This window comes from Anabrus simplex, chromosome 12 (genome assembly GCF_040414725.1).
Source record: "Anabrus simplex isolate iqAnaSimp1 chromosome 12, ASM4041472v1, whole genome shotgun sequence".
NCBI classification, from domain to species: domain Eukaryota; kingdom Metazoa; phylum Arthropoda; class Insecta; order Orthoptera; family Tettigoniidae; genus Anabrus; species Anabrus simplex.
In genome coordinates, this window is record NC_090276.1 from 54417194 (window position 1) to 54444044 (window position 26851).

General features: G+C 39.9%; 1 protein-coding gene across 2 annotated transcripts in view; it reads left to right on the forward strand.

Moving 5' to 3' along the window:
- Positions 1-15556: 15556 nt before the first annotated feature.
- Positions 15557-26851, forward strand: part of LOC136884295 (zinc finger protein 271) — a 54085-nt gene continuing 42790 nt past the window's right edge. Inside the window, exons 1-2 of one of the 2 annotated variants that reach the window (XM_067156364.2) lie at positions 15557-15878; positions 15994-16209. In XM_067156364.2, the coding sequence (XP_067012465.2) occupies positions 15781-15878; positions 15994-16209 (314 nt within the window). In that variant the 5' untranslated portion in view covers positions 15557-15780. Of the gene's footprint in view, positions 15879-15993; positions 16210-16425; positions 16520-26851 lie in introns of those variants that run through there. The other variant, XM_067156365.2, reaches the window with a different exon arrangement.

Here is a 26851-nt window from a genome sequence, read left to right on the forward strand (position 1 = left end):
TAAAAAGTTCAAGTCCGTTGGCATAAATGGCCGTAGAGAAGGCGCGCAGTCTAAAGACCCGGGAAACCCCTGGTATTATTATTATTATTATTATTATTATTATTATTATTATTATTATTATTATTATTATTATTATTATTATTATTATTATTATTATTATTATTATTATTATTATTATTATTATTATTATCTTCATATACACAAAAACATCACACCACCATCTATAGCAGAAACACGTAATACTGATGACGTCCCATCACACAGCGTTGGCGTCAGAAAGGATATTCAGCTGTAAAACTAGACCTAATACGGTACGGGCTGATTAATGAATTTAGGAATAGGGCAGGTAGAGTAGTAACAATAATAATGTTACTTTCCCCTGTGGGTGGGGCCGTTAGAACACACTCACGGTATCTCTAGCCTGTCGTAGAAGCCAATTAAAAGAGTCCCTGAAATTATTAATTTTTGTAGCATTATTGAGCATGACATTGCTTCCAGTTACTTGTGTCAGGCTAATCGCTTTCATATTCCTTATCCGACCTCCCATGGTCAACATACATACATACATTATCATTATAGACTGTTATGCCTTTCAGCGTTCAGTCTGCAAGCCTCTGAGAATTTACTAAACGTCACCACAATCCTCGATTTGCAACTAGTGTTGTGGCCTCATTTGGTTCTATACCTCTTATCTTTAAATCGTTAGAAACCGAGTCTAACCATCGTCGTCTTGGTCTCCCTCTACTTCTCTTACCCTCAATAACAGAGTCCATTATTCTCCTAGGTAACCTATCCTCCTCCATTCGCCTCACATGACCCACCACCGAAGCCGGTTTATGCGTACAGCTTCATCCATCGAGTTCATTCCTAAATTAGCCTTTATCTCCTCATTCCGAGTGCCCTCCTGCCATTGTCCCCACCTGTTTGTACCAGCAATCATTCTTGCTACTTTCATGTCTGTTACTTCTAACTTATGAATAAGATATCCTGAGTCCACCCAGCTTTCGCTCCCGTAAAGCAAAGTTGGTCTGAAAACAGTCCGATGTAATGATAGTTTCGTCTGGGAGATGACTTCCTTCTTACAGAATACTGCTGATCGCAACTGCAAGCTCACTGCATCAGCTTTACTACGCCTTGATTCAATCTCGCTTACTATATTACCATCCTGGGAAAAAACACAACCTAAATACTTGAAATTATCGACCTGTTCTAGCTTTGTATCACCAATCTGACATTCAATTCTGTTGAATTTCTTACCTACTGACATCAATTTAGTCTTCGAGAGGCTAATTTTCATACCATACTCATTGCACCTATTTTCAAGTTCCAAGATGTTAGACTGCAGGCTTTCGGCACAGTCTGCCATTAAGACCAAGTAGTCAGCATAGGCCAAACTGCTTACTACATTCCACCTAACTGAATCCCTCCCTGCCATTTTATACCTTTCAGCAGATGATCCATGTAAACTACGAACAGCAAAGGTGAAAGATTACAGCCTTGTCTAACTCCTGTAAGTACCCTGAACCAAGAACTCATTCTACCATCAATTCTCACTGAAGCCCAATTGTCAACATAAATGCCTTTGATTGATTTTAATAATCTACCTTTCATTCCATAGTCCCCCAGTATAGCGAACATCTTTTCCCTCGGTACCATGTCATATGCTTTCTCTAGATCTACGAAACATAAACACAACTGCCTAATCCTCTCGTACAATTTTTCAATTACCTGGCGCATACTGAAAATCTGATCCTGACAGCCTCTCTGTGGTCTGAAACCACACTGGTTTTCATCCAACTTCCTCTCAACGACTGATCGCACCCTCCCTTCCAAGATGCCAGTGAATACATTGCCTGGTATACTAATCAATGAGATACCTCGGTAGTTATTGCAATCCTTCCTGTTCCCTTGCTTATAGATAGGTGCAATTACTGCTCTTGTCCAATCTGAAGGTACCTTACCAACACTCCACGATAATTTTACTACTCTATGAAGCCATTTCATCCCTGCCTTCCCACTATACTTCACCATTTCAGGTCTAATTTAATCTATTCCTGCTGCCTTATGACAATGGAGTTTATTTACTATCCTTTCCACTTCCTCAAGCATAATTTCACCAACATCATTTTCCTCCTCCCCATGAGCTTGGCTGTTTGCAACTCCACCATGATGATTTCCTTTTACATTGAGAAGATGTTCAAAATATTCCCTCCACCTCTCCAGTGATTCCCTGGGATCTATTATGAGTTCACCTGAATTACTCAAAACACTGTTCATTTCCTTTTTCCCTCCCTTCCTAAGATTCTTTATTACTGTCCAGAAAGGTTTCCCTGCTGCTTGACCTAGCCTTTCCTGGTTATTACCAAAATCTTCCCATGACTTCTTTTCGGATTCAACAACTATTTGTTTCGCTCTGTTTCTTTCATCTACGTACAAATCCCTGTCTGCCTCGGCCCTTGTTTGGAGCCATTTCTGATAAGCCTTCTTTTCACGTTTACAGGCTACTCTCACTTCATCATTCCACCAAGATGTTCGCCTTTTACCATCTTTACACACAGTTGTTCCTAGGCATTCCCTTGCTGTTTCTACTACATCATCCCTGCATGCCACCCATTCACTTTCTATATCCTGAACCTGCTTACTGTCTACTGTTCGAAACTTCTCACTGATTATATCCATGTACTTCTGTCTAATTTCCTCGTCCTGGAGATTTTCTACCCTTATTCGTTTGCAGACAGATTTCACTTTCTCTACCCTAGACCTAGAGATACTTAGTTCACTACAGATCAGATAGTGGTCTGTATCATCGAAAAATCCCCGAAAAACTCGTACATTCCTAAAAGATTTCCTGAATTCAAAGTCCGTTAAGATATAGTCTATTATGGATCTGGTACCCATAGCCTCCCATGTGTAGCGGTGAATAGCCTTATGCTTGAAGAATGTATTCGTAACAGCTAAACTCATACTAGCACAGAAGTCCAGCAAACGCTTCCCATTCCCATTAGCTTCCATATCTTCCCCACATTTACCAATCACCCTTTCGTATCCTTCAGTTCCATTCCCAACTCTCGCATTGAAATCGCCCATTAGCACTATTCTATCCTTGCTGTTCACCCTGACCACGATGTCACTCAATGCTTCATAAAACTTGTCAACTTTATCCTCATCTGCACCCTCACATGGTGAATACAAGGGCACAATTCTTGTCCTAATTCCTCCCACTGACAAATCTACCCACATCATTCGCTCATTTACGTGCCTAACAGAAACTATGTTGCGTGCAATGGTATTCCTGATAAAGAGCCCTACCCCAGACTCTGCCCTTCCCTTTCTAACACCCGTCAAGTACACTTTATAATCTCCTATCTCTTCCTCCTTATCTCCCCTTACCCGAATATCACTTACTCCTAGCACATCCAGATGCATCCTCTTTGCTGACTCAGCCAGTTCTACCTTCTTTCTTCCATAAGCCCCATTAATATTGATAGCTCCCCATCGAATTCCATTTTGTTCGCCAAGTTGTTTCCAAGGAGTCCCTCGCCTGTCAAATGGGAGTGGGACTCCATTACTCCCATAGGTCTGAGGCTTGCTTAAAGTGTTCTGAGCTCGGTAAATTCATGAAGCAGGATGCTGCCCTACTTGCACATAGTCCAAGAGAGGATCTCTCCTCTAACGGGTTATGGACCACCGGTGAATTGTATAGTCCTAGCCGCCTGAGCACAAGGAGGGCCACGACTCAGAATATGTCCGAGATGCCCACTCCCATTCCATAGCAACTGGTATCCCGACTCTCAGGTCCACTTACTAGGCCACTCAGCCGTTGCCCATGGTTCACGAACTAGGACGTGACTACAGTAACCCACAAACATGAACCATGGTCAACTGTTGATCTTTTTCTGTCCCGGCGGTATTAGGTTTACGAGGCCTCGGGAATCTTTAATTTTCAAGCCCTTTATGGTGCTTGTATTTCTTTGGCCAATACATTCATTCTAAGCATTGTTGGAACTTTTCAAATTTTTCCTCTGCTTAAGATGTTAGACCAGTTCTACCTCCCCTTAAGTCAATAGAAACTTGATAAACTACATTCCTTCAGACCACTTGCAAATGAAACTGATCATTTAAGGGTGATGTACCGGTATGTGAAATACACGCGTAAGTGTAAGTAACCACCAAACATACACTTCCCTTGAAATATACTGGTGATTCAAATTTTGCACAAAGATGATGATGATATTATATAGATAGTGATAGTTTGTATGTAGATACAATAATAAGCTATCGGGCATTTCTTCTCAAAGAACTTTGCTGTGCGTCTTGAAAAGATAATCTCGTCTGTTCAAGAGCAAGAATTTTCTAAAGTGAATAAAGGTTTGAATCACTTGACCTTATGAATGCTTTACCGTTGTCTATAGTAAGAGGTGCTCTCGTTCACCACTAGATGGCTCCCTATGCACAGTGTGAACAATCTCGTGCTGAGGAGAATACGAATTTGGAAAAAATCTAAACGAAGTAATAATAGTGAAAGGACAGGGAAAAGAACTATCTATTAAAAGCTTAATGGCTGGCTACAACGTATTACTTAAGTGACAGAGAGTGTCCCTGTTGACATTTGTCAGGACTTTTACGTATTTCCATAGCTTCCCGTATAATCCCAGACCTGTAGTGTTTAGTGTGGGTAACAGCGCTAACATCTGGACGGCGGATTCAGCGTGAGTTTGGGCTCGCAAGTGGCCACGGCTGGTCAGTGGTCCGACAGCTCTGCACTCCGACCGGCCAACTGAGCAGAGGAGGGATGGCCACGGCTCTACCGTGGCTCTAAATCCCTGTATCCGGGAGATGGAGAGGGGCTGGCCCCCACGTTCGACTGTCCTGGAAGAGTTTCTCCGTGGTTTTCCATTCTCCTGCACTAAGGTGAATGCCGAGACAGTTCATAGAATAAGCTACGAACACCTACTCCTCATTTTTTCCAAGCATCTCCTGGTCTGAGAGACGGCGTCAGCATCTAAGGGGCTCACCTCCTTCCAGAAAGGAATGAAAACAAGCTAGTTGTAGTCGAACATCTTGGAACACGACATCATGACCCGTTGTTAGAGCGTACTCAGTTACTGCTGATTCGTCTGGCTGGTTGAGACGGATATTACGTAGGTGTTCCTTGATACAAATACCAATGGAACCGGCATGTTTGTCCGATGTATACCTTGCCGCAAGTACAGGGAATTTTGTATACTCCAGGGTGTATTTTGTATGGATTATTACTAAGAGTCGTGCAGTCTTTGTAATGCAGACCCTTCAACGATGACGGGCATCATCTGTTATAAGTACAATGTACCTTTAAAAAGTAAGGAAACAAGATACCTACAGTCTTGGAAGTGTTCTTAATGCCCAAACAATTGTTCAACATGAGGAATATTTATCTATTTGTTAAGCGAGAAGTTACAATAATTCTGCACGCAGAATCGTTCCTAGGCAATTATTCGCTAAACGTAGTTGTAGCCAGGATGTTTGCGTTTAGATGCACCACACGGCGAAAGGAAACATTTTTTTCTTCAGCCGGGAACACAAACCTATGCGGATGAAAAATTCAACGCATTACAAATTTTACTGTCTTATTCTTGAGTCATACATGGAATTATATAAATTTGTAACCCTAGTTTGATTACATCCTCGTAAATAAAACTACAAAAATATAAGTTTTTAATTATGAATTTTGATAATTCCGAGGACATCTACAAAACTGACATGGATGGCACCGAAGACGGTATCACAATCAATCGAATGCTGATCAACAACATTCATAAATCAGATGAAATCATGTTGATCACTGACAGCGGAAGTACTATCCGCGATGTATTTAATAATAATAATAAACACTAACACTGACTTTTCCAGAAAATGTATATAAGGCTGACGTGGAATTGACCCTTTTTAATGAACAGGAGAACGGCCCATCACAGGAAATGATGGAAACTGTGATTTCGATGCACAATCGGTTGATGTCACATTTCTGCGCATAGGCATCTCCGAAATCACCCGAATACGTTGCTGGGTCATTACGTGTGACTGGAATTGGAAGACTGGAAGTGTTTTTCAAAACCCGCAGCAAAGTTTGCAATGCAAAACTTAGTGGGAAAATGGCGTGAAACGGGCCCTGTACTGAACAAAAGACATAACTTTAAGAAAAGAGTTCGAACAACATGAAATATTGCTGGAACGAAGTCCGAAGAAATTTCTACGCTGTTTACCCGTGCATGTGGTAATGAACAGTTCGTCTTGTCGAAACATTATCAAAAAGGACATGCATCTATATCCTTAAAAAATTACTTCCGACATGCGTTAAAGCTCCCAGACGAATCTTCACGTGTTGAATTCTGCCATTAGTTTCTGAGCGAAGTGGATTCACGACTTTTGGGTCCTCAGTTTTAACTTCTCCAGATGAGGCCATTTCCAGCATCTTCTGTGATGTTCATTAACGTTGGTCAATCCAGCGTCAGTCCTATTGTAAACATTTCCCGGGCCAGTTTTGTTTTGTCTACCCGGTATATAAACACATATACTCGACGCAAATACAAGAACGCATGAAATATTACACACAATAATTTATATCTTAGAGGACTGAATTAAAAAGGACAAGCTACCACACATGACATTCCTAGATCTAGAAAAGGCATTCGATAATGTTGATCGGACCAAGCTATTTGAAATTCTGAAGGTGATCGGGATCAGTTACCGAGAACTAAGAATTATCTACGGTCTGTGTAAAAATCAGTCTCCTGTGATAAGAATTGAGGTATTTAGAAAAGAAGCAGCAACCCAGAGACGAGTGAGGCAAGGCTGCTGTTTGTCCCCGTCTTTCAATGTTCATACAGAACAAACGGTAGAGGAAATCAAAGAGGAATTTGGAAAGGGAATCACAATCGAAGGAGAGGAAATAAAAACTCTGAGTATTGCTGATGTTATTTTTTTTGCTATTTGCTTTACTTCGCACCGATACAGATAGGTCTTATGGCGATGATGGGACAGGAAAGGCCTAGGAGTGGGAAGGAAACGGCCGTTACCTTAATAAAGATACAGCCCCAGCATTTGCCTGTTATTTTAAAATCTGAGACTGAAGAATATCTGGAGAAATTGCTGAATGGTATCGATTGCGTCTTGGGGAAGGAGTATACGATGAAAATAAATAAATCCAAAACAAAAGTAATGGTCTGCAGTCGAACGAAGTTAGGTGATGCAGGAAAAATTAGATTAGGAAATGAAGTCCTAAACTAGATGAATATTGTTACTTGGGTAATATAACTAACGATTCTAGAAGTAAGGAGGATATAAAATGCAGACTAGTACAAGCAAGGAAGGACTTTCTTAAGAAAAGAAATTTGCTTGTTTCGAACTTTGATATTGGTATTAGAAAGATGTTTTTGAAGACTTTCGTCTGGAGCGTGGTGTTGTATGAAAGTGAAACATGGAGATAACTAGCTCAGGAATAAAGAGTATAGAAGGTTTAGAAATGTTGTGTTACAGAAAAAATGCTGAAAGTGAGATGGATAAATCGAATCACGAATGGAGAAATACTGAATCGAATTGGTGAGAGGATATCGATTCGGCTAAATTTAACGAGAGGAAGAGATAGAATGACAGGACACATCTTAAGCTACACAGGACTTGTTCGGGTGGATTTTGAAAGAAGTGTAGGCGGTAAGAACCGTAGGGGTAAATCAAGATATGAATATGACAAGAAGATTAGTGTAGATGTAGGATGTAATGGTTACGTAGAAATGAAAAGGTGAGCACAGGATAGGGTGGCATATAATGTTACATCAAACCAGACTATGGACTTATGACTCAAACAGCAACACATTTGCAAGCGATCTGTGAAGCAATATCAATAAGGTACGACTGATCTACGATAGCTCGTTACGTCAACAACTGACTGTCAAAACACCACTCCATCACACCAATTTTGATTTGCCGACGCAGTATTAATAACACGGCTACATAAAAATTCACTGCCGATCCGCAACCTTCGGGGTATCAAAATAGCTGAACTACGATAACAACACCAACCCACCCCACACCCCTCTGCAATTCATCTCTCATCAATTTACATGTATATTGAACCATTCTGTTCATGGTCAAGGAACGATGATATGCTGATAATTATGGTATGCAGATGAGACCACAAAGAATGGACATTAGATTGTATTTAATTGTGCAATAGTACCTAACATGGCGCGCTTTCCAAGAGAGCTTAGCGTCAGACCCGAGATGAAGTTCCCATCATGAACATTAAAATTTATTAACCCAAGCGAACCACTTAGCTTATAGCGTGGGACGCGAGCAACTCCATGAGAAACCGCGGGAAGCTTAACTTGGAGGGAAACAAACTTATTCGATATCTCCACCCACAAGATTAATATAGGGATTTGGATATAATAGTTCAAGAGCATATTTTTCTGCAAATTATGATATGTCACATGACTATAGTTGTAATCTCAACGAATTAATGAATAATTATCTCATGTACCGTGAGGGAATTTTCATCTCCGTGTGCACGCTTTTGAGGGCCCACACACGATGATCCCGCAAACGTGGGTCATACTCATTCATATATACAGCCTGCGAGAACGCTAGCCTTATTCGCTGTGTGTATCCTGTGTATCTTAATATGTGTCCTATCATTCTGTCTCATGGCAATTCTACGAGGAGAATATAACCTTTGCCTCCACGCAGCGCAGTTAGAGACTGTATTGTCCTAGTGACATGTATGTAATAACTATCTGAGTTGTAAATACAAAATTTGTACAGCAAAGTAATTAAATAGATTTTCTTTGGCAACATGTATTTGCTAGAAATTACTCCACGCAAAGTTATACATAATCATCTGATGTAAACATGTTCTCAATTAGTCTTAAAAACTAGTGTAGGCTCGGAAAAACAGTGTTGCTTCAATTTTTTCAGATGTTGGTCAACTGTGAGTTCCATTTCTGCTGAAAATTTTGTGACTGTTTCCTAAAGATAAAATTAAAATCAAGATATTTGAGGGAATTTGAGGGAATAAGAACCATTACAATGTGGTTTTTCCTTGCAGTTTCTCTAACATCACCGTGTGTACCTGATACTGCTGATTCATCACTCTGAGGCAGTAGTTTCAAGTATTTTTTCGTGAATTACTTTAATAATGTAATGAACGACGTATTGTCCCTGCGTAAGTAATTGCATAATGTCACCGAGGTAGTTTTCATGCAGTTCATAAATCAAGGGCAGATTACAATTGTGTGTTCGGTGAGTTAAGATAATCAATCAATCAATCAATCAATCAATCAATCAATCAATCAATCAATCAATCAATCAATCAATCAATCAATCAGTCAATCAATCAGTCAATCAATCCTGATCTACATTTAGGGCAGTCACCCAGCTGGCAGTTTCGCTATCTTCCAGCCAGTTATCCAAACGACCTTGCCTGTGTGCGGAAGCTACAGTAGCGGCGATTGCGAATTAAAAGTGGGAGCACAAGCATTTATAAACAACAAAAATACCCGAGTTTAAGGGGTGTAGGAGTGGGGGTAAACATCATAACCTAAAAACATAGCTAAAAAAATCTTCATTTTTTATGCTCTCTTAGCGAATTTCCATAGAGGCGTAAAAGTTAACAGTGTACCAAATTATTTGCAGTAACAACAGAACTAAACAATAAAATTTTCACTAAAGCAACAATAATTACGCTTGTATTATAATTAAATAGAAGTATGGCGTTATTATATAATTCAAAATCATTTAGTATTTGACTCTAGATAGAACTGAACAGTTACTTATAGTAGGGCCCACGAGAGTTGAAGTCTGACGTTTAGTGCCACCACCGAGCAAAAGTTGACTAACGCAGCTCGAAAATGGTCTGTTGCTATGGCAACGATAACAGAGATGCCACATTTAAGGATTTTATCGCCACGTGGGTTGGCTTGCTCTCAGTCGCTTTTGTGATATTATTGGGAATAGTACTGTTTTAGCTGTGTTAATTGTTGCTAATTTACGTAATTATTTACAGTATTATTTTCTTTGCTACGTTTAGATTTTTTAGCAGGTTAATCAGTGGCTAGTTGTACAGTTATATTCACTATTTAACATATGGATTTGTTGGGGAATCACTTTAGTGGTCATGAAATTTTATGATTATCGGTAATGGCGTGTTCTGTCTTAAATGCTGGACTTGCAAGCACGAGATTAGGAATAGGTCAAAGTTTATTGAATTACATTAGGCCTCTGTATTTGTTTAAATTTTCAGCCTGTATGAAAGAGTGATATGCCGCAGATGGAGGCAACTATGACAACGCTTGTATTATAATTAAATAGAAGTATGGCGTTATTATATAATTCAAAATCATTTAGTATTTGACTCTGGATAGAACTGAACAGTTACTTATAGTAGGGCCCACGAGAGTTGAAGTCTGATCTTTAGTGCCACCACCGAGCAAAAGTTGACTAACGCAGCTCGAAGATGGTCTGTTGCTATGGCAACGACAACAGAGATCCACATACTTCGTAGTTACTGCTTTCGCCGCGCAAATGTCAAACTTCAACTCGCGTGGGCCCAAGTATAGTATTACTGCAAGATACATGGAAGGTTCTCTAATGATATAAGTCCTTGTAAGTTCCTTTTCTAGAATTGTCTTGAAATAAGTTTGTCACTATGGATACATAACCTACAAATATATTTCTCCAAACGTCTTGGTACATAAAATTTCATGAGATCAATTACATTAAAACAAACATCACCCAGGGTTTACCTGAATAATTTGGAAAATGCACACTCTTAACTATAAGTGATAAACATGGTTTAACCTTAACCTAACTTATTTTTGGTAATATACATATAACCATAACTTTCCTGAATGACTGAATACACCAGGGATTATTCAGAAAATAGCCTAGCCTATGATTCATGAGCTGTATACACATTTTTATACTTGAAGACATATCCTTGCCTATGATACACGAACAATTGTTTTCAGTTGTACATATAACTTAACCAGATTGTTCCTTACACCACACAGTGAATCTATTGCTGTCCATTTACTCGTGATAGTCTGCAGTAGATTTAACCACTACAAATGTCCCCTACACCAGGATGTGTTTTGATTTTCCAGTTTCTGCTGTTTGCTCCGAGGTATGGTAGTAATTTGAACAACAACAGTGTCTACCGAGCAAATTGGTCATGAGGTTAAGGGTGCGCAGCTGTGAGCTTGCATTCGGCAGGTGGTGGGCTCAAACCACATTGTCAGCAACCCTGCAAATATGTTTCTATTTTTTCCCATTTTCACGGCAGGCAAAAGCTGGGGCTGTACCTTAATTAATTCCACGACCGCTTTCTTCCAACTCCAAGCCCCTTCATTTCCCATCGTCACCATCTGTGTCGGTGCGACATAAAGTCAATTGTAAAAGCAACACTGACACAGTGATTACTATCGCAATTTACGCAGTGGTGACCGTACGTTATGTGCTGAAGTGCTGCTGCACATTGCCTGTTGGAAAAATAAATTAGTTTAAAAATATTATCTACAATCAAATACAGTGCATTGAAAAAGACGCCAGCCAAAGAATAGGAAATTATTCAATTCCCCTCACAACCAGGTAATTACTGGTGCGCTCCACGCCGGGTACTGTGCGACCACAGCTCAGCGAGAATTTCTTACGTTTTAGCCGGAAACCAGGATCTCTGCCTTTTGCGCATGCGTGCCCGACTTTTCCGATACAAAGAGAATGTGTTCCGATAGGCTGTGGAAACAACAGCCAAGACATCACTTCACAGCGATTCTTCCTTCGACCACACAGAGGCAGCACTAGTACTAGTCATACTTGCATTACGACCGATATGAGAAGGCACCCTCTTGTCTCAGCGGTAGTATTTAAGAGCGGATCGCTCAAAGCAATCGGGGAAAACAAAATACTGTAGAGCTGTTCCCGCCAGGTCTTTTAATACCAAAGAGGATAGAATACTACCAACTTGCCTATTCCATAGCCACATTTGTAAATCGATTAATTATAAAAATTATACTTTTAATGTTGTCAAAATAAGGATATGATATTGTGATTTTCTTTAATTAAAATATATAGTTTATAAATGTCACTATAAAAACGTAACATGTAATTTTGCATTACGCCGTTGCTGGTTTTATTTCAATGATGTTGGTGGCATTGGGAAGTTCTGTTTTTGCGCGCTCACACCAAGTATTTGAATTCGTGAATATTTTGCCATTGCATGTGTTATTGTGTGTTTAATTATATAGTTTTATAGTTTTTTATGAGGAATATGCATATGTGTTGGGGTTGTTTGCGTGTTTGTTCAGTGTGGAAAACTAAGTGGAGAGCCTCTTGATAACCACATACCGGTATGTTTCTAAATATTTTTAATTTTTGGAGTGAGGGTGGTTATAGCACACAACTGATTTTCTGCACCAGCCGCCTCACGGAATTTAAGCACACGTACACTAAATATCTGACGAAGACGAACTGCTCGTGTGAGTGACGCAATCGCATCGCAGTCAGTTTTCCTGTATGGAGGGCGCATGAACTCATTAGCCTTCGGGCTGGGCTTTCACAGACATTTCATTTCTCTTTGGCCCTCTCTGAGCGATAAATGCTTCAAATGAGCGCCGGGAAAATTCTTTTCACTTGCCGTAGGGACTTCAACGGGTCTGCTCCTCACTTTGATCCAAACTGTTCGTCGTTTCTCTCTTCTTTCGCCAAAGAGTGCTAACGTCAGGTCTCTCTTTCTCATTTCACTGGGCGAGTTGGCCGTCCCGTTACGGGTGCGCAGATGTGAGTTTGCATCAGGGTGATGGTGGTTTCGAACCCCACTGTCGGCAGCCCTGAATATGGTTTTCCATGGTTTCTCATTTTCACACCAGGCAAATGCCGATTCCCTCTCATTCGTAGGCCTTTCCTATCCCATCGTCGCCATAAGGCCTATCTTTCTCATTTCATTCTCCGTTTCGTGGAATACTTTAAAAAATCACTGCTAATCAAAAAATTGCAATGCTCCAAAATTCATGTAACTTCCAAATGTTACGCTCACCGTGATTGCACGTGGTCATCCGTGCGTGATGTTTTTTCATACATGCCTTCTTTCACACACGCTCGCAACGGGATGGCCTTTCATGGCCGGAAGATTCTTCTAGGTTACATCCATTGAATCATACTAGATGAAACCAGAGACTGAAGTGATCGATGTATTTTGAGTGTTTTGTTTTTTTTCTTTGTCAGGTGAGCAAGTTAAGCTCATTTTATTGAAGACGTATTAGTTGCAAGAAGACAGTGCCAGTACAGTAGTGCACTCATTTACATTTATTTGTTTACAGGGTGGCACCCTGCTCGAAAACGTTATTCTGGTGATCGCGAACTGGTACATGCTTTCGGCAGTTCAGCATTCAAACTTTCGTTTTCCAAGTTAAATAATGTAACTTATTTGGCTCATGCCGTTCACAGTATTTGTGAATCCATTAATGAATGAAGACAACATTGAAATTAAGTTCATCTCTGGTCTGAATAAAATTCTGCCGAAAGCCTCGAGTCGTACTGTTGAATGCAGTGAAACCTCAGGCGTGCCCCTTCCAAAATTCGCGGTCATAACTTGCTGGGAAACGTAGGTACATTGTGCGATTTGCTTGGGTGGAAGTTTCTACAAAATTAACAAGTTTATTCTTTCTCTGGATCGAGCCGATACAGGTGCAATTTCCAAGATGCCACAACTTCTGTTATCAAAGAGGATACCTGATTTGCAGATAGAACTACTTTTTGTCCGTGGTTACAAGCAGCACATTCTTGTCATTAAAAGCTTGGAATAGCAAGGCCTCGAAAAAAAAAAAGCAATGGAATATGTTCACTTCGTCGAGAGAAAAGTTTCATGGTTTTGACAAACACGAGCTTGAAGTTAGTGTTCAGAATGATCCGAATGTTGTGAAATTTGCATCTCTACGGTACTCTAATTCCGAGTGATTACAAATGTTGTCCAATTTTTTTCTGTGGAGGTGAAAAGAAGTTTTATCATCTATAAATACGTGTTATCTACAAGCAGAAGCAAAGTAAGTGTCTGAGGAGGGGGATGTTTGAAACTACTACCGCGTGCATATATACCTACAACTTGCTTGTCTCGTGCTTCAAATCCACTTACGTTAAACATTCAAATTAAAAAAAAAAATACTTTTTACCCTCATAAGATTTCAAAATCATTAGTACAGCTCAGGAAGAAATTCGCAGCAAGCTTATCTTTGACGAGCCACCGTTATCCATTTGGCAAGGAGAATAAAGAACATTCTTTCGGCAATTCAAAAAATAGATGCAATTCAACACTTCTGTGGAAATATTTTTAAAAATGCAAACACTGTGGCTAACTGTGCGGAATGAATCGGTTCCTTTCAAAACTATCTAGAGGCGGCAAAATGCTGCCCGTTTTCAGCCCTAACAAGTCCACAGTAATATATCAAATCATCCATCTTTCCCCTTTACGTATATAGAGGATTTGGTGAGAAAATTTAGTGGACTAAGTGCATTATGATGAGAAATATTTCAAGAATACCTGGATAGTTTTCCTATAATTACTGTTTTTCATGGACTAGCTTGCTGTAATGTACATGCTCGGACTTTGTTCCAAAAGTATTTTTCCAGTACCTAAGATGCTGATATATGCATCCGAAAGAAATAAGTAATGAAAGAAATGCAACGTTGTACGGCTTCAAATAAACTCCCGAAAAATGCCTGAAGTGTCCTGTTAACTGACTGTTGGTTTGAATTGCTTGTAAGATTCATGACTGAGGATATTAATATATGAATTAAATAATATTGTAGGAATTACACATGAATGTTTTATTTAATATTTATAACAACAATGTAACAGCTTTTAGAGGTTAAGGAGTTTATTACGATATATTGCATAGCATGTCCATGAAACAATTGACATTTTCTTTTTAAAATTTATAAGCCGTAATTCAACTGAGTTTGATATGCGTTCAGTTTCGTAGTGAATTACTCAAAGATCACTTAGCTCATCTAGAAAAGTACACGTTTGTTGATATATTAAGTCATTACTAACTGCAAAATATTTCATCTGTGTATATCACAGATTTCTTTCAAACCAAGGGCACTTTATCCCATTTTATATCGAACACATATCGCAGATAAACACGGTGATCGGTCAGTAAACAGATTTGGCAATCCTGAAATATCATGATAATGAATACACTGATTTAATTAATTTTTACGGGAAATTCCTAATTAAGACTCATCAAATTCCTTTTTTTTTTTTTTTTTTTTTTTTTTTGGAGAGACATATCCATAGCCAGCTGATGCCAAAGCAGCTACACTAGCGTCACATAGTGAAGGAATATATAAACAAGCCCAAGTCCGTCGTATACTGTATTTCTATTCGTCCTACCTAATCAGATCCTACTCGAGTAAACAGCATGAAATCTCCGTTCCTTAGTAACGCGCTGCCTTATTTTACGTAATATTTTCTGTGTTGTTAATGTTTGTTCGTTTCATATTATTGCGTGTGCTACTTTTTGAGGGAAGAGATTGCGTTAAGTTTAAAATTACCACGGAATCTTTGCTGTAACATTTGACAATTGATTGCAAAGAGGAACTGAAGAAAGGCTCACCATTTCGCCAAGATCTCAAGCGAAGATTCTCAAAGACAGGAAAGATAGATTGTTGAAACGTGAAGTTGCCCAACATGGAGACAAGTTAATGTGTATTGTATGTTATTTGTTTTGAATTTTAGTTTTGTTAGTGAAAATGTCTATTACATGTGCTGCTAAGACATGTAAAACCCACGAAGGACCTGATGAAAACTGTGAGTTAATGTACTTTGCATTTCCGGAAGAAGAAGAAAGGTACGAGGGCGGATTTGTATTCCCTCACTTGATAGAATATTTTAGGTTATGGATTTGTTTTGTTTTAATTTTGTTGCTAAATATAGCATTAATTGCGTTTCTTTTGACATTCTAGATGTAAAGAGTGGGCTATACGGAGCGGGAGACAAGATTTGTTGGGGAAAGCTGCATCAGAAGTGCATTTAACAGAGTATTTATGTGAACGTCATTTCGAAGAATCCAATTTGGATAGAACTGGATCTCCAGTTTTAAAACCGAGGGCTTTACCAACGTTATTTGATGATATTAGCAGCCACTATGTCACTGAGATACAGGAAGGTAAAGAACTTCGGTAAGTTTACTGATTTTTCTTTATATGGAGTTCTTTCTTAAACCGAGACGTACGAGTTTGTCATTGCTTAAGAATTTTTCCTCTTTAAATCGCATGTTTTAAGCAATTTGGGGAAATATTTTGATGATGTCATAAATGTAAATAGAGCATTCAAATCATAGTTTATTATTTTAATTCTTGTCTGTCATCAAACCTACAAGTTACCTGATATTTGCAGATCACGGCTGATCTTTCATACAGTCCCTCCCCCTGTCATTTCACACACAATTGGACCAGATTGATGAAATGTGTTCGTCGCTTCCCTCATATCGTAAGTTGCTTGCTTCTAGCCTGTGATATCATGGCACAGTGATATGGGAGCTACTGCTGACTTCTGCATGTTTTACTAGTTGTTCTTGTTGAGGGGTTCAGTGAAGAATTGGATCAGGGTAGACTTTAAGGTGTTTGTGGTTGATAGTATGCTCTTATGCCAAAGTTATTTTATCTAATAATGCTCCCTTGCGAGAATGTGTAGTAAGAGGGATGAAGTGAGCTTTGACAAGCACAAAGCCTTTCTGGAAAATGTTACTCTGAATTTCTTGAGTTTTATTTGCTGTCTGATTACAATGTCTACCCAGACATTGACGGCCATATGTAGTATCTGATGTTACTTTCTCATATAATGATATTCATATAATGATTTTATTAATTGATATTTGGAAGAGGTGCTGTACATATCATTCATTGCCTGGAACCCTGCAATTCCTGGGGTATGTGGTAGAAGCCTATGTCCCTATAGATATGAATCTTGTGAAATTGACATGGGCTTTTTCCTCATTAAATCTTGTAGGATCGGGCATGTTTAAAAGGGTAGTTCTAGGGGAATAGTACTGTTCGGGCGATCGGCAGAGGCATGGAGGCCGATATCCTGTTGTTGCTAGAACTTTAGTTATGTACACTATGATACCAGCTGTTACAGAGCACTTTTTTATTACTGGTCTGTGTATGTCCTGGTTAGTGACAAAACCCATTGGTCAAACACAACAAAGATGCTCTTTTGAAGAGAGTTTGTACTCTTAAGTCGTACATTGTTTAGGATGTGGTGGTGGTTGGAAACTACATCTAGGGGCCTACCTGTGTTGAACTTTGGCAGTGATACCATATTTAATAGATTTCAGCCAATGGCAGTAAGTGACCGAGGTATGAGCAATGCTGATAATGCCATAGGTTTAGTTTGTGCATTGATTTTAGTGGGCTTGTCAGACTGATGTGTAACTTCTGGTTCAGTATGGAAAGCAACGGGGAAACTACCTCGCTCCTCATTTCCCTACTACGCCTCTTTAGTGACACCTAGGCCATCTATGACAGCTGATGGTGGAACTGTTGAGGATCAAACCAGCCTCTGGTCTGAGCACTTTACATACAGCAGAGACTGTAGATGTGGGTGATAAGAAAATATTGAGCGATTTTCACATAAAAGTAAATATATTTGAGCTGGGCTGAATGGCTCAGACGGTTAAGGTGCTGGCTTTCTGAACCCAAGTTAGCAGGTTTGATCCTGGCTCAGTCTGGTGGTATTTGAATGGGCTCAAATATGTTAGCTCCATGTTGGTAAATTTACAGGCACATGAAAGAACTCCCACGGGACTAACTTCTGGCACCTCAGCGTTGTCAGAAACCGCAAAAGTAGTTAGTGAGGTGTAAAACCTATAACATTATTATTATATTTCTAGGGTAGAGCTGGTGGGTCTCCAGCACTGGCAGTGAACATATCTTGGTGGTACTTTGATAAGCTGTTTGCATGTTGGAATCACAGAAAAATGTTTTGTTTTACCTGAAGTGGCAGAGAGGTGAGATCCTTCCTCAGTGTATTCCAGGGACCTACCAACCTGCCCCAAAATTTATTATTATATAGAAGAATTAAAACCGAACATCCTGAAAATACAAAATGAGACTGTTTGCTACTATTGGTCAGTTGTGATCAGCTGTCATGAAGGCAATATTCATGTTGTCCCCAATAGAGCTTGCATGATACGTGGCCACAGAGTTATCACATTCAGTGAAAAGCGCAGAGTTTGAAACAGACATGAGGACTCCATCATTTTGTTCTCGCAGCCAGACATTATATACCCCACACGAATAAAGGCAAGTCATTTTGTTCAGTGTCCAGGCCGATCTCTATCACAAACAGTGGCTCCTTTAGTAGTGCCATACTCCCTTTGAGAGGTTCTTTTCTATGGCCTTGGCGCATACTGTCTGCACAGCAAGAAAAAAAGTAATTCAGTAGCTCAAATTTTTCTTTCGTGTTTGTCACAGGCCAATGTATATTGCACTAACATTGTCAATCTTTCTTTTTTTGAAATTTTAAAATCTTTCTTTAAAATAAATTGGTCCACCTTTTCAATACATCTAGACTATCCTTTGATTATAAATGGAAATTATAGTCATATTTTATAAGTAGTAAGTGTTTTGACCCTTGTTGGGTCATCTTCAGCTACTTAATATTGTGGTAGACATCTTCAAAATTAAAATCTAAAAATGGATGATCTTCTTCTTCTACTTCCTAGCTTTGTTCCCGTTCTGTGGTGGGGTCCGCTTGCCAGCACATCCATCTCCATTTGGTCCTTTCCAAGGCATCCTAATGGGTAACGCCCACATATTTCTTGTCTTCCCTAGTTCATTCCATCCACCGCTTCTTGGGTCTACCACTTGGTCTTTGTCCACCAGGATCAGTGCACAAGGCTGTCATTGCCACTGAGTCATCATTGCTGCATACCACGTGTCCATACAATCTGAACCTGGCTTCCCGCAGTTCCGCCCCAATTGTTAAAACTCCCATTCTTCATCGCACTTCATTGTTCATGGCATGGTTAAATCACGTTAGTCCAAGACACCACCGGAGCATTCACATTTCCATCACATGCAGAACCTTCTCATGCTTTGCTGTTGGTGGCCAACATTGTGACTCGTAGAGGGCGACTGGGTGCACTACAGTTCTGTAGATCTTCTACTCAAGACGCAGGGGCATCTCATCCGTCGTTCACACAGGATCCCGATCACTTGGCGCCACTTCATCCAAGTGGTGTTTATTAGTGCATGAGCATCCGGAACACTGCTGCCGTGACTGCATATAAGGGAGCTGAGGTACCGGTGCTTGATGTTTTCCACTTTCTTCAGTTCTTCTCCACTGATGCTGATGGTTCCATCGGTTTGGCATCCCTCATGAGGGACACGATCAAAGGCTCTTCCAGATCGAGGACTGCCATGCGAACAGGTATGGACTTCTCACAATGTCTCTCCGAAAGCAACTGAGCAGCGTGAATGGCATTTGTCATTCCAAACACTTTGACAAAACCAATAACCCGTTCAAATATCTTCATGCCGTGACATGAAAGCCAGATTGGGCATTATTGTGAGCATTCAGTGACGCCGTCGTTGCCCTTCCAAACTGGCACAGTGCTACTAATTGTCCAAACTTCCGGGTCTGTAACATCATCAATAATTTGGTTGAAGAGGGCAGTGAGAATCTGACGACCATGGATCTTCCACACTTTTACTGTAGTAGTCTTCCCATTTTAATCTTCATCATTGCTTCTTGTACCTCCTTTATGGTGACTGGCAGCACATGTCCAGATATTGGATGGCACTCTGGATTGGAGGGTGGTCGAATTCCTCATTACTGATCTCTGAGTAGTACCGGTAATTGCTCCATTGATGAAGAATAGTGGGTGGGTCTCGGAGAAGTCGGTGGTCTTTGTCCTTTGTGTGTTTCACCTGGCTGATATCTTGAGTGACTTGACAATGTGCCTTAGCTAGGCAGTATACCTTATTTTCTCCTCCAGGCATGCCCAGTTCGTCATACACATGATTGTAGTAAGCAGCCTTGGCTGTCACAACTGCTTGTTTGGCAACTGATTGATGTACCTTGTAATCTTGAAGATCTTCATTGGTGTGAGATTGGAGCCACACTTTTAGTGCATTCTTCTTCATCATCACAGCCATTTCCACTTCCTCATTCCACCACCAGACTTGCTTATCGATGACTCGTATCCCTGATTTTGTCTTTCCAAGAACGTCAGTCGCTGCAGAGTGGACTTGGCCGACAAATTTGTTCCACATAGCTGATACTGCCTAGTCGATGTCCAATTGGTGGGACCAAGGGCACCCACAAATTGATAATTGCGTTCCGTATAAACTCCACCATTTTATCCATTCAATTCATGTGATTCTAGGTCACTTTCGACCTTGAATATCCAACCGGATGACCATAATGAGGAGATAGTGCTGAGAAGCGATTGATTCTGATGGGATCACTTCTATATCAACTTAAGGTCGCATCGTTTCATGAGGAGATAATCAATCTGAGTTTTGTGCCCACCACTGGTGTATATGATGAGATGTGTGGGCCTCTGCTTGAAGAACATCTTGGTCACCACCAGCCCGTGCGCTTCAGCACAGTCCAAAATCTGATTCCCATCGTCGTTGCGGGTACCAAATCCATTTTCACTCTGACATTGGCTTTAGCCATCTCTCACCGATCCATTAAAAACCATTGAGGTCACCCCCTATTAGCGGATGTTCTTCAGGGCCAACGGTTCATTAATAGTTATTCAGTTTTTTCCAAAATGCATCCTTATTGTCATCAGGGCATTCAGTTTACGAGCGTAGCACGTGATGATTTGGAGTGGTGTTGCGCCAGACTGTATTTTGATAGACATGAGTCAATCTGATACTTCGTGCACTTCAGCAAGAGCATCCCGAAACTTTTCACTCATCACAATTTCAGTGCTGTTCCGAGTGTTGTTCCCACCATTATAGTACAGCTTGTATCCCTCACCAATCTTTAGAGCTTTCGCTCCTTTCCGTTTGGTCTCTCGGATACATGCGATGTCAACTCGGCGGATTTCCAGGGCTTCGGCTAATTCTCAACTCTTTCCTGTCATCGTCCAAATATTAATGGTTATAATTCTAAGGTGGACTGGCTTCCTTAGCCTGCCCTGTCCAAAGGCGGGTAGACCTCGCACATTTCCTAACATCTCTTCTGGTGAATGCCCTGGCATTTGAATCCTAATTTCGAGTGAATGTAATCATTGATATGACTGACATATTCTCTAATCGATGTTCGTTCCACCTGTTGTTGGAGGCATTTTATACTTACTGCCAGGTATTAATAAGAAGCCGCTCCTCTGGAGAATGGACACTTTTTGCAATAGCTTCACCGAAGTACAGACGCTGCTGAGTGAAGGTAGTTTTTACTCTTTATCTGCCATTGGGACATAGCGTCCTCTTCCGCCTTCAAAACCTCGAACCATAAGATCGGATTGTTAGTCCAAAATGATTATCTTGTCGTGGTTTACTCCACTAATTTCTTCCACTCTATCATTGGAAGTTAAGATTCCTCTTCTGCCTTGACTGGGTTTCACCTATAACGCTAGGCAGGGACCCTTAATAGTTGCCATCATCCGTAGCCAATGGATCAATATTCCGTACCAATATTTCAGCATTGTTGCCCTGCCTTAGGTATCTTATGAAAGTACAATTTTATCTTTGCTAAATAAGCGTCCATATTGTCGGATGTAAGGATTTTATGCGTCTAGGTAACATCTATTAACATAACATTTTTTTCTCCGTGAGAAGTCAGCGGCCATGTTGTTGAACCTAAAGTATTGCCAGTCTTTAAAGTTTGTACCTAAAGTATTACTGGTATTTAAAGTTGGGAATGCAGATTCTCTATGGGAATTCAGTAGCTGTATTGTTGGACGTAGAGTAGGCTATTACCAGTATTTAAAGTTTGGATGCAGTGTTATTCAGTAAAAATACACTTTTTTTACGATTTTAAAGATGACAAAGGCCCTCAAACCCTTCAAATTTTTCCATTTGTTGAATAATAATTTATCTACGTGTACACACTTTTCAATCACAGAAGAATATAAAATTTAGATGGAGTACGATAACATACGGTTGCGAGGCAGTTAGTTGTAAACTCATGGCTGTGTTTTTCAAAATGATAAAGAGCACCCTAAAATTCAAGTTGTGATGGCAAGCAGTCAGCAGACCTCTTCATCCATTTTATGAGGGATAGTGGGCAGTTTTATTGTATGTAAACTTATATTTCCTACTAATCTATATTAATGTTTGCTACGTTTTATTCTGTTGACTCTGTTTTAGCCTGTGTATATAATAATATTTTTAAATATTAATTTGAATAATATATATAATACTGCCTTCCAGGGCAATGGCCTTATTCTACCGTAATCAGTATTTTTTTATAATCTTATCAGAAAGTAAGGCATTGCGAATTAGATCCATATATCTTATACCTTATACTCATAATAATTTGTCATCATCGTTTGTTTTAAATTGTAGTCAGTGGATACATTTTAAAATTTTAATTATGTCATTGCGTTTCACCTCGTACCATTAGGGACCGATGACCTAGATGTTAGGTCCCTTTAAACAACAATCATAATCATCATCACAATTCAAGTTAAACAGAGACGTAAAATTTCCATTTTAAAAACACCAATTATGTAAAGCGTTAGGTATGTTATGTTATACAATCTCGGTATAGACCTGATAAAATTTTATATACGTGACATAACAAAACCAAACATGCTATACAAAAAACACATAAACATCACACTCAATCACTCAAGAATTTTCACAATATATTATTAAAACTACAAAAAAACAGAGTTTCGATAATCACATACCGGTAACCATATATATATGTGTAATAAACAAATCAAAATAACTATCGATAAAACTGCGTCCTATATAAGAAATAAATTGACATCATCACAAACTCCCAAATTAAAAGTAAATAAAGTCGTTAAAAAAGGATAAATTATTCAAGTCACCAAAGCCAAAAATAATCTAAAAACAGGAGAGAAATAATATATTAAATAATTTGATGCTACAGGATATGTTCCCTCCTTAGAAATTCAAAAATGTAAGAGTATTACAGGTAGTATTGTTAATGGAGATTTTAATAAGAATGTTAGGAGTTGTTATGTATTTTCAATACAATATATTAAGTAAGTGATCAGTCTGATGTAATATCACTTACTTGATGTATTGAAAAGGTGTCTCATTCGAAGCCTTACACGTCGAGGAGTTTCGAATGTCAAGTGGCGATTCGGAGCCAATCTTCACAACGCAGGTGCTTTTATACTCGCTCACCTTTGACAAACAGACACTGAAAAAGAAGTAAGTATAAATAACCACCTAATCGATACTTTATTAATGCCTCAGGCAAAATTGAATAAAATTAAAACTTACAGGACATGTTTCGACCACTTAGTGGTCCTCTTCAGCTGTATAAATAAAGAACTGAAAAGAAAAACATTATGACAATAAGCACAAATAAAAGTTCTTTGGAGACTCCTTTGATAAAAATGGAGGTCATCAGAATAGGTCATCTTGCCTCTCGTTCTTGTTTGGAAAAGATGTTTATTCTGCGCTGTCTAGAGGGTCTGTCTTTGAGTGCGACCTGGTGAAGTAACGATGTGATACAGTTTGACAGTTCATGGAAAGCTCTGGAGAGAAGGGAAGTAGAGTTTTATCGTCATCTAAAATAACATGTGAGGGAGGAGGGAGATTGGGCTGTGCTTCTGTGATGTCGTGTTTGATTATATCTCTTGTTCGTCTAGTCTGTTTCATGTCTACCCATTCTAAGTATTTGCTAATATTCTCATGTAAGATGTTTTTATGCTCGTTTTCGTTGAGATTCTCTTCACCGTTTTCCAATTTATCAAGAGCGATGTGGATGTTTTCCAGGTTGTTCATAAGATTACCTTTATTAATCATACAGATAATTTGAAGGTCCTGTTTTATATTGGTGAATTTGTGGTTGGACTCTTTTATATGGGATCCCATGGCAGAGAATCTTCTGTATCTTTCAGCATTGACGTGTTCTTGATATCTAATTGAGAAGTTCCTTCCAGATTGTCCCACGTAAGTTTATTTACATTGAGCACAAGTCAGCTTATAAATACCCGATTCCTGGAATTCGTCATCTTTAAGTTTATTAGCTTTATTATGACTAAAGAATCTATGTTTCGTGTTGTTGTTTGTAGAGAAGGTTACCTTGGTATTGTGTTTCTTGAATAAGCTAATAAACTTAAAGATGACGAATTCCAGGAATCGGGTATTTATAAGCTGACTTGTGCTCAATGTAAAAAAACTTACGTGGGACAATCTGGAAGGAACTTCTCAATTAGATATCAAGAACACGTCAATGCTGAAAGATACAAAAGATTCTCTGCCATGGGATCCCATATAAAAGAGTCCAACCACAAATTCACCAATATAAAACAGGACCTTCAAATTATCTGTATGATTAATAAAGGTAATCTTATGAACAACCTGGAAAACATCCACATCGCTCTTGATAAATTGGAAAACGGTGAAGAGAATCTCAACGAAAACGAGCATAAAAACATCTTACATGAGAATATTAGCAAATACTTAGAATGGGTAGACATGAAACAGACTAGACGAACAAGAGATATAATCAAACACGACATCACAGAAGCACAGCCCAATCTCCCTCCTCCCTCACATGTTATTTTAGATGACGATAAAACTCTACTTCCCTTCTCTCCAGAGCTTTCCATGAACTGTCAAACTGTATCACATCGTTACTTCACCAGGTCGCGCTCAAAGACAGACCCTCTAGACAGCGCAGAATAAACATCTTTTCCAAACAAGAACGAGAGGCAAGATGACCTATTCTGATGACCTCCATTTTTATCAAAGGAGTCTCCAAAGAACTTTTATTTGTGCTTATTGTCATAATGTTTTTCTTTTCAGTTCTTTATTTATACAGCTGAAGAGGACCACTAAGTGGTCGAAACATGTCCTGTAAGTTTTAATTTTATTCAATTTTGCCTGAGGCATTAATAAAGTATCGATTAGGTGGTTATTTATACTTACTTCTTGATTAAACATCGATACGGTCATGAAATGGACAACTTGTTAAACAGACACTGCCCGAACGAATTAGGTTTCATGTATACGCTGACAGTTCGACCTTATATTCCAGCACCTATGCGCTGTTACAATTGCCAACAGTTTTGTCACACATCACTGCTCTGCCAAAGCTCAGCAACTTGTGGGGAATGTGGAAAAGTGTAGAATGCACACCACCACCTGTGTGTGTAAACTGCATAGGTGAACATGCCGCTCGATCCAAGAATTGTTCCACATTCAAGGAAGAAAAGAAGATTCAAGAGATTCAGACACTGGATGAATGATCTTATCCAGATGCCCAGAGGAAATTTAAATCAATGGTACCGGGTGAGTTGGCTGTGCGGTTACAAGCGCGCAGCTGTTAGCTCTCATCCGGGAGATAGTGGGTTCGAACCCCACCGTCGGCAGCCCTGAAGATCGTTTTCCATGGTTTCCCATTTTCACACCAGGCAAATGCTGGGGCTGTACCTTAATTAAGCCACGGCCGCTTCTTTCCCTTCCTAGGCCTTTCGTGTCCCATCGTCGCCATAAGACCTATCTGTGTTGGTGCGACGTAAAGCAACTTGCTTGCTAAATCAATGGCCCCTCCAGAATTCTCCGTCTCCTTAGCTGAGAAGGCAGTGAAAGTACCGATAATACCAACAAGTTTTGTAGCAACCGCTCACGAGAATCCATCCACTAGCAAACAGACAGTTCCTCACAGCACCAATAACCAACAAAAGAAAGAACAAATCTCGACGAAAGCATCGGTAAACAAGTTATTGATAAAGATGTTGAATCCCATAGGGGACCTGAAATATTTGTTCCGAATAAGCAATTTATTGCCAAAAATGTCTGGAAAGGGCACTTCCCAGGCACCTTCTGCTGGGAAGTCCTCCCCTAAAGTGCAGGGGGAATGACTTCTTCACATAGGCTGGAAAACCATCTTCCAGCCTTCCTACAAGGCACAGGTCAAGAAGGGAAGGGAAGCCCCAGCGCTCCCTTAAGAAGTTGGAGAAAAAGTCTTCTCCAACTCCATCAAGACTGGCAAACCATCTGCCGGTTCTCCTTCAAAGAATGAGGAAACAGCGCGAAAGAACGAGAGGCCCTGATGGCCTCACGTTTGATCCCTTGCTGGGGAATTCAGTTCTCCCAGGAAGAAGGCCGACCATTTAAAGTCAGAGAGCTCACCATTTATGGAGGGCTCACTTTCCAAGTAACCCACTGCTGAGGACACCGTGGAGACTGAAGCCATTATTATTGTAGATGGTGATGATGACAAAATGGACACTGAAAAAGACTGTGGAAATTAGCAGGTAGCTGACCGAAAGAAGGGCAAGCCTTGTCCTAATTGCTTAACACCACCAATCCACACAATGGCACTATTGCAGTGGAACTGCAATAGTTATCACTGTCGCCTAGCTGAGATACGTCAATTGATAACCGTTTCTGCGGCCTCCATAGTCTGTCTTCAGGAATCTCGTTTGAGACCTGGACCCTGAACGACTATGAGAGGATTTCATCTTTACTCTAAAGACCGAGTAGCTGTGGATGGCGTGGCGACTGGGGGCGTTTGTACCCTAGTTCGCTCCGACATCTTCAGCGAAGAAGTACCTCTTTGTACTCGGCTAAATGCGGTTGCAGTTTGCACTCCGTTACCAGTAATGACAACGGTGAGCAGTGTGTACATTCCACCGGAATATGATATTGA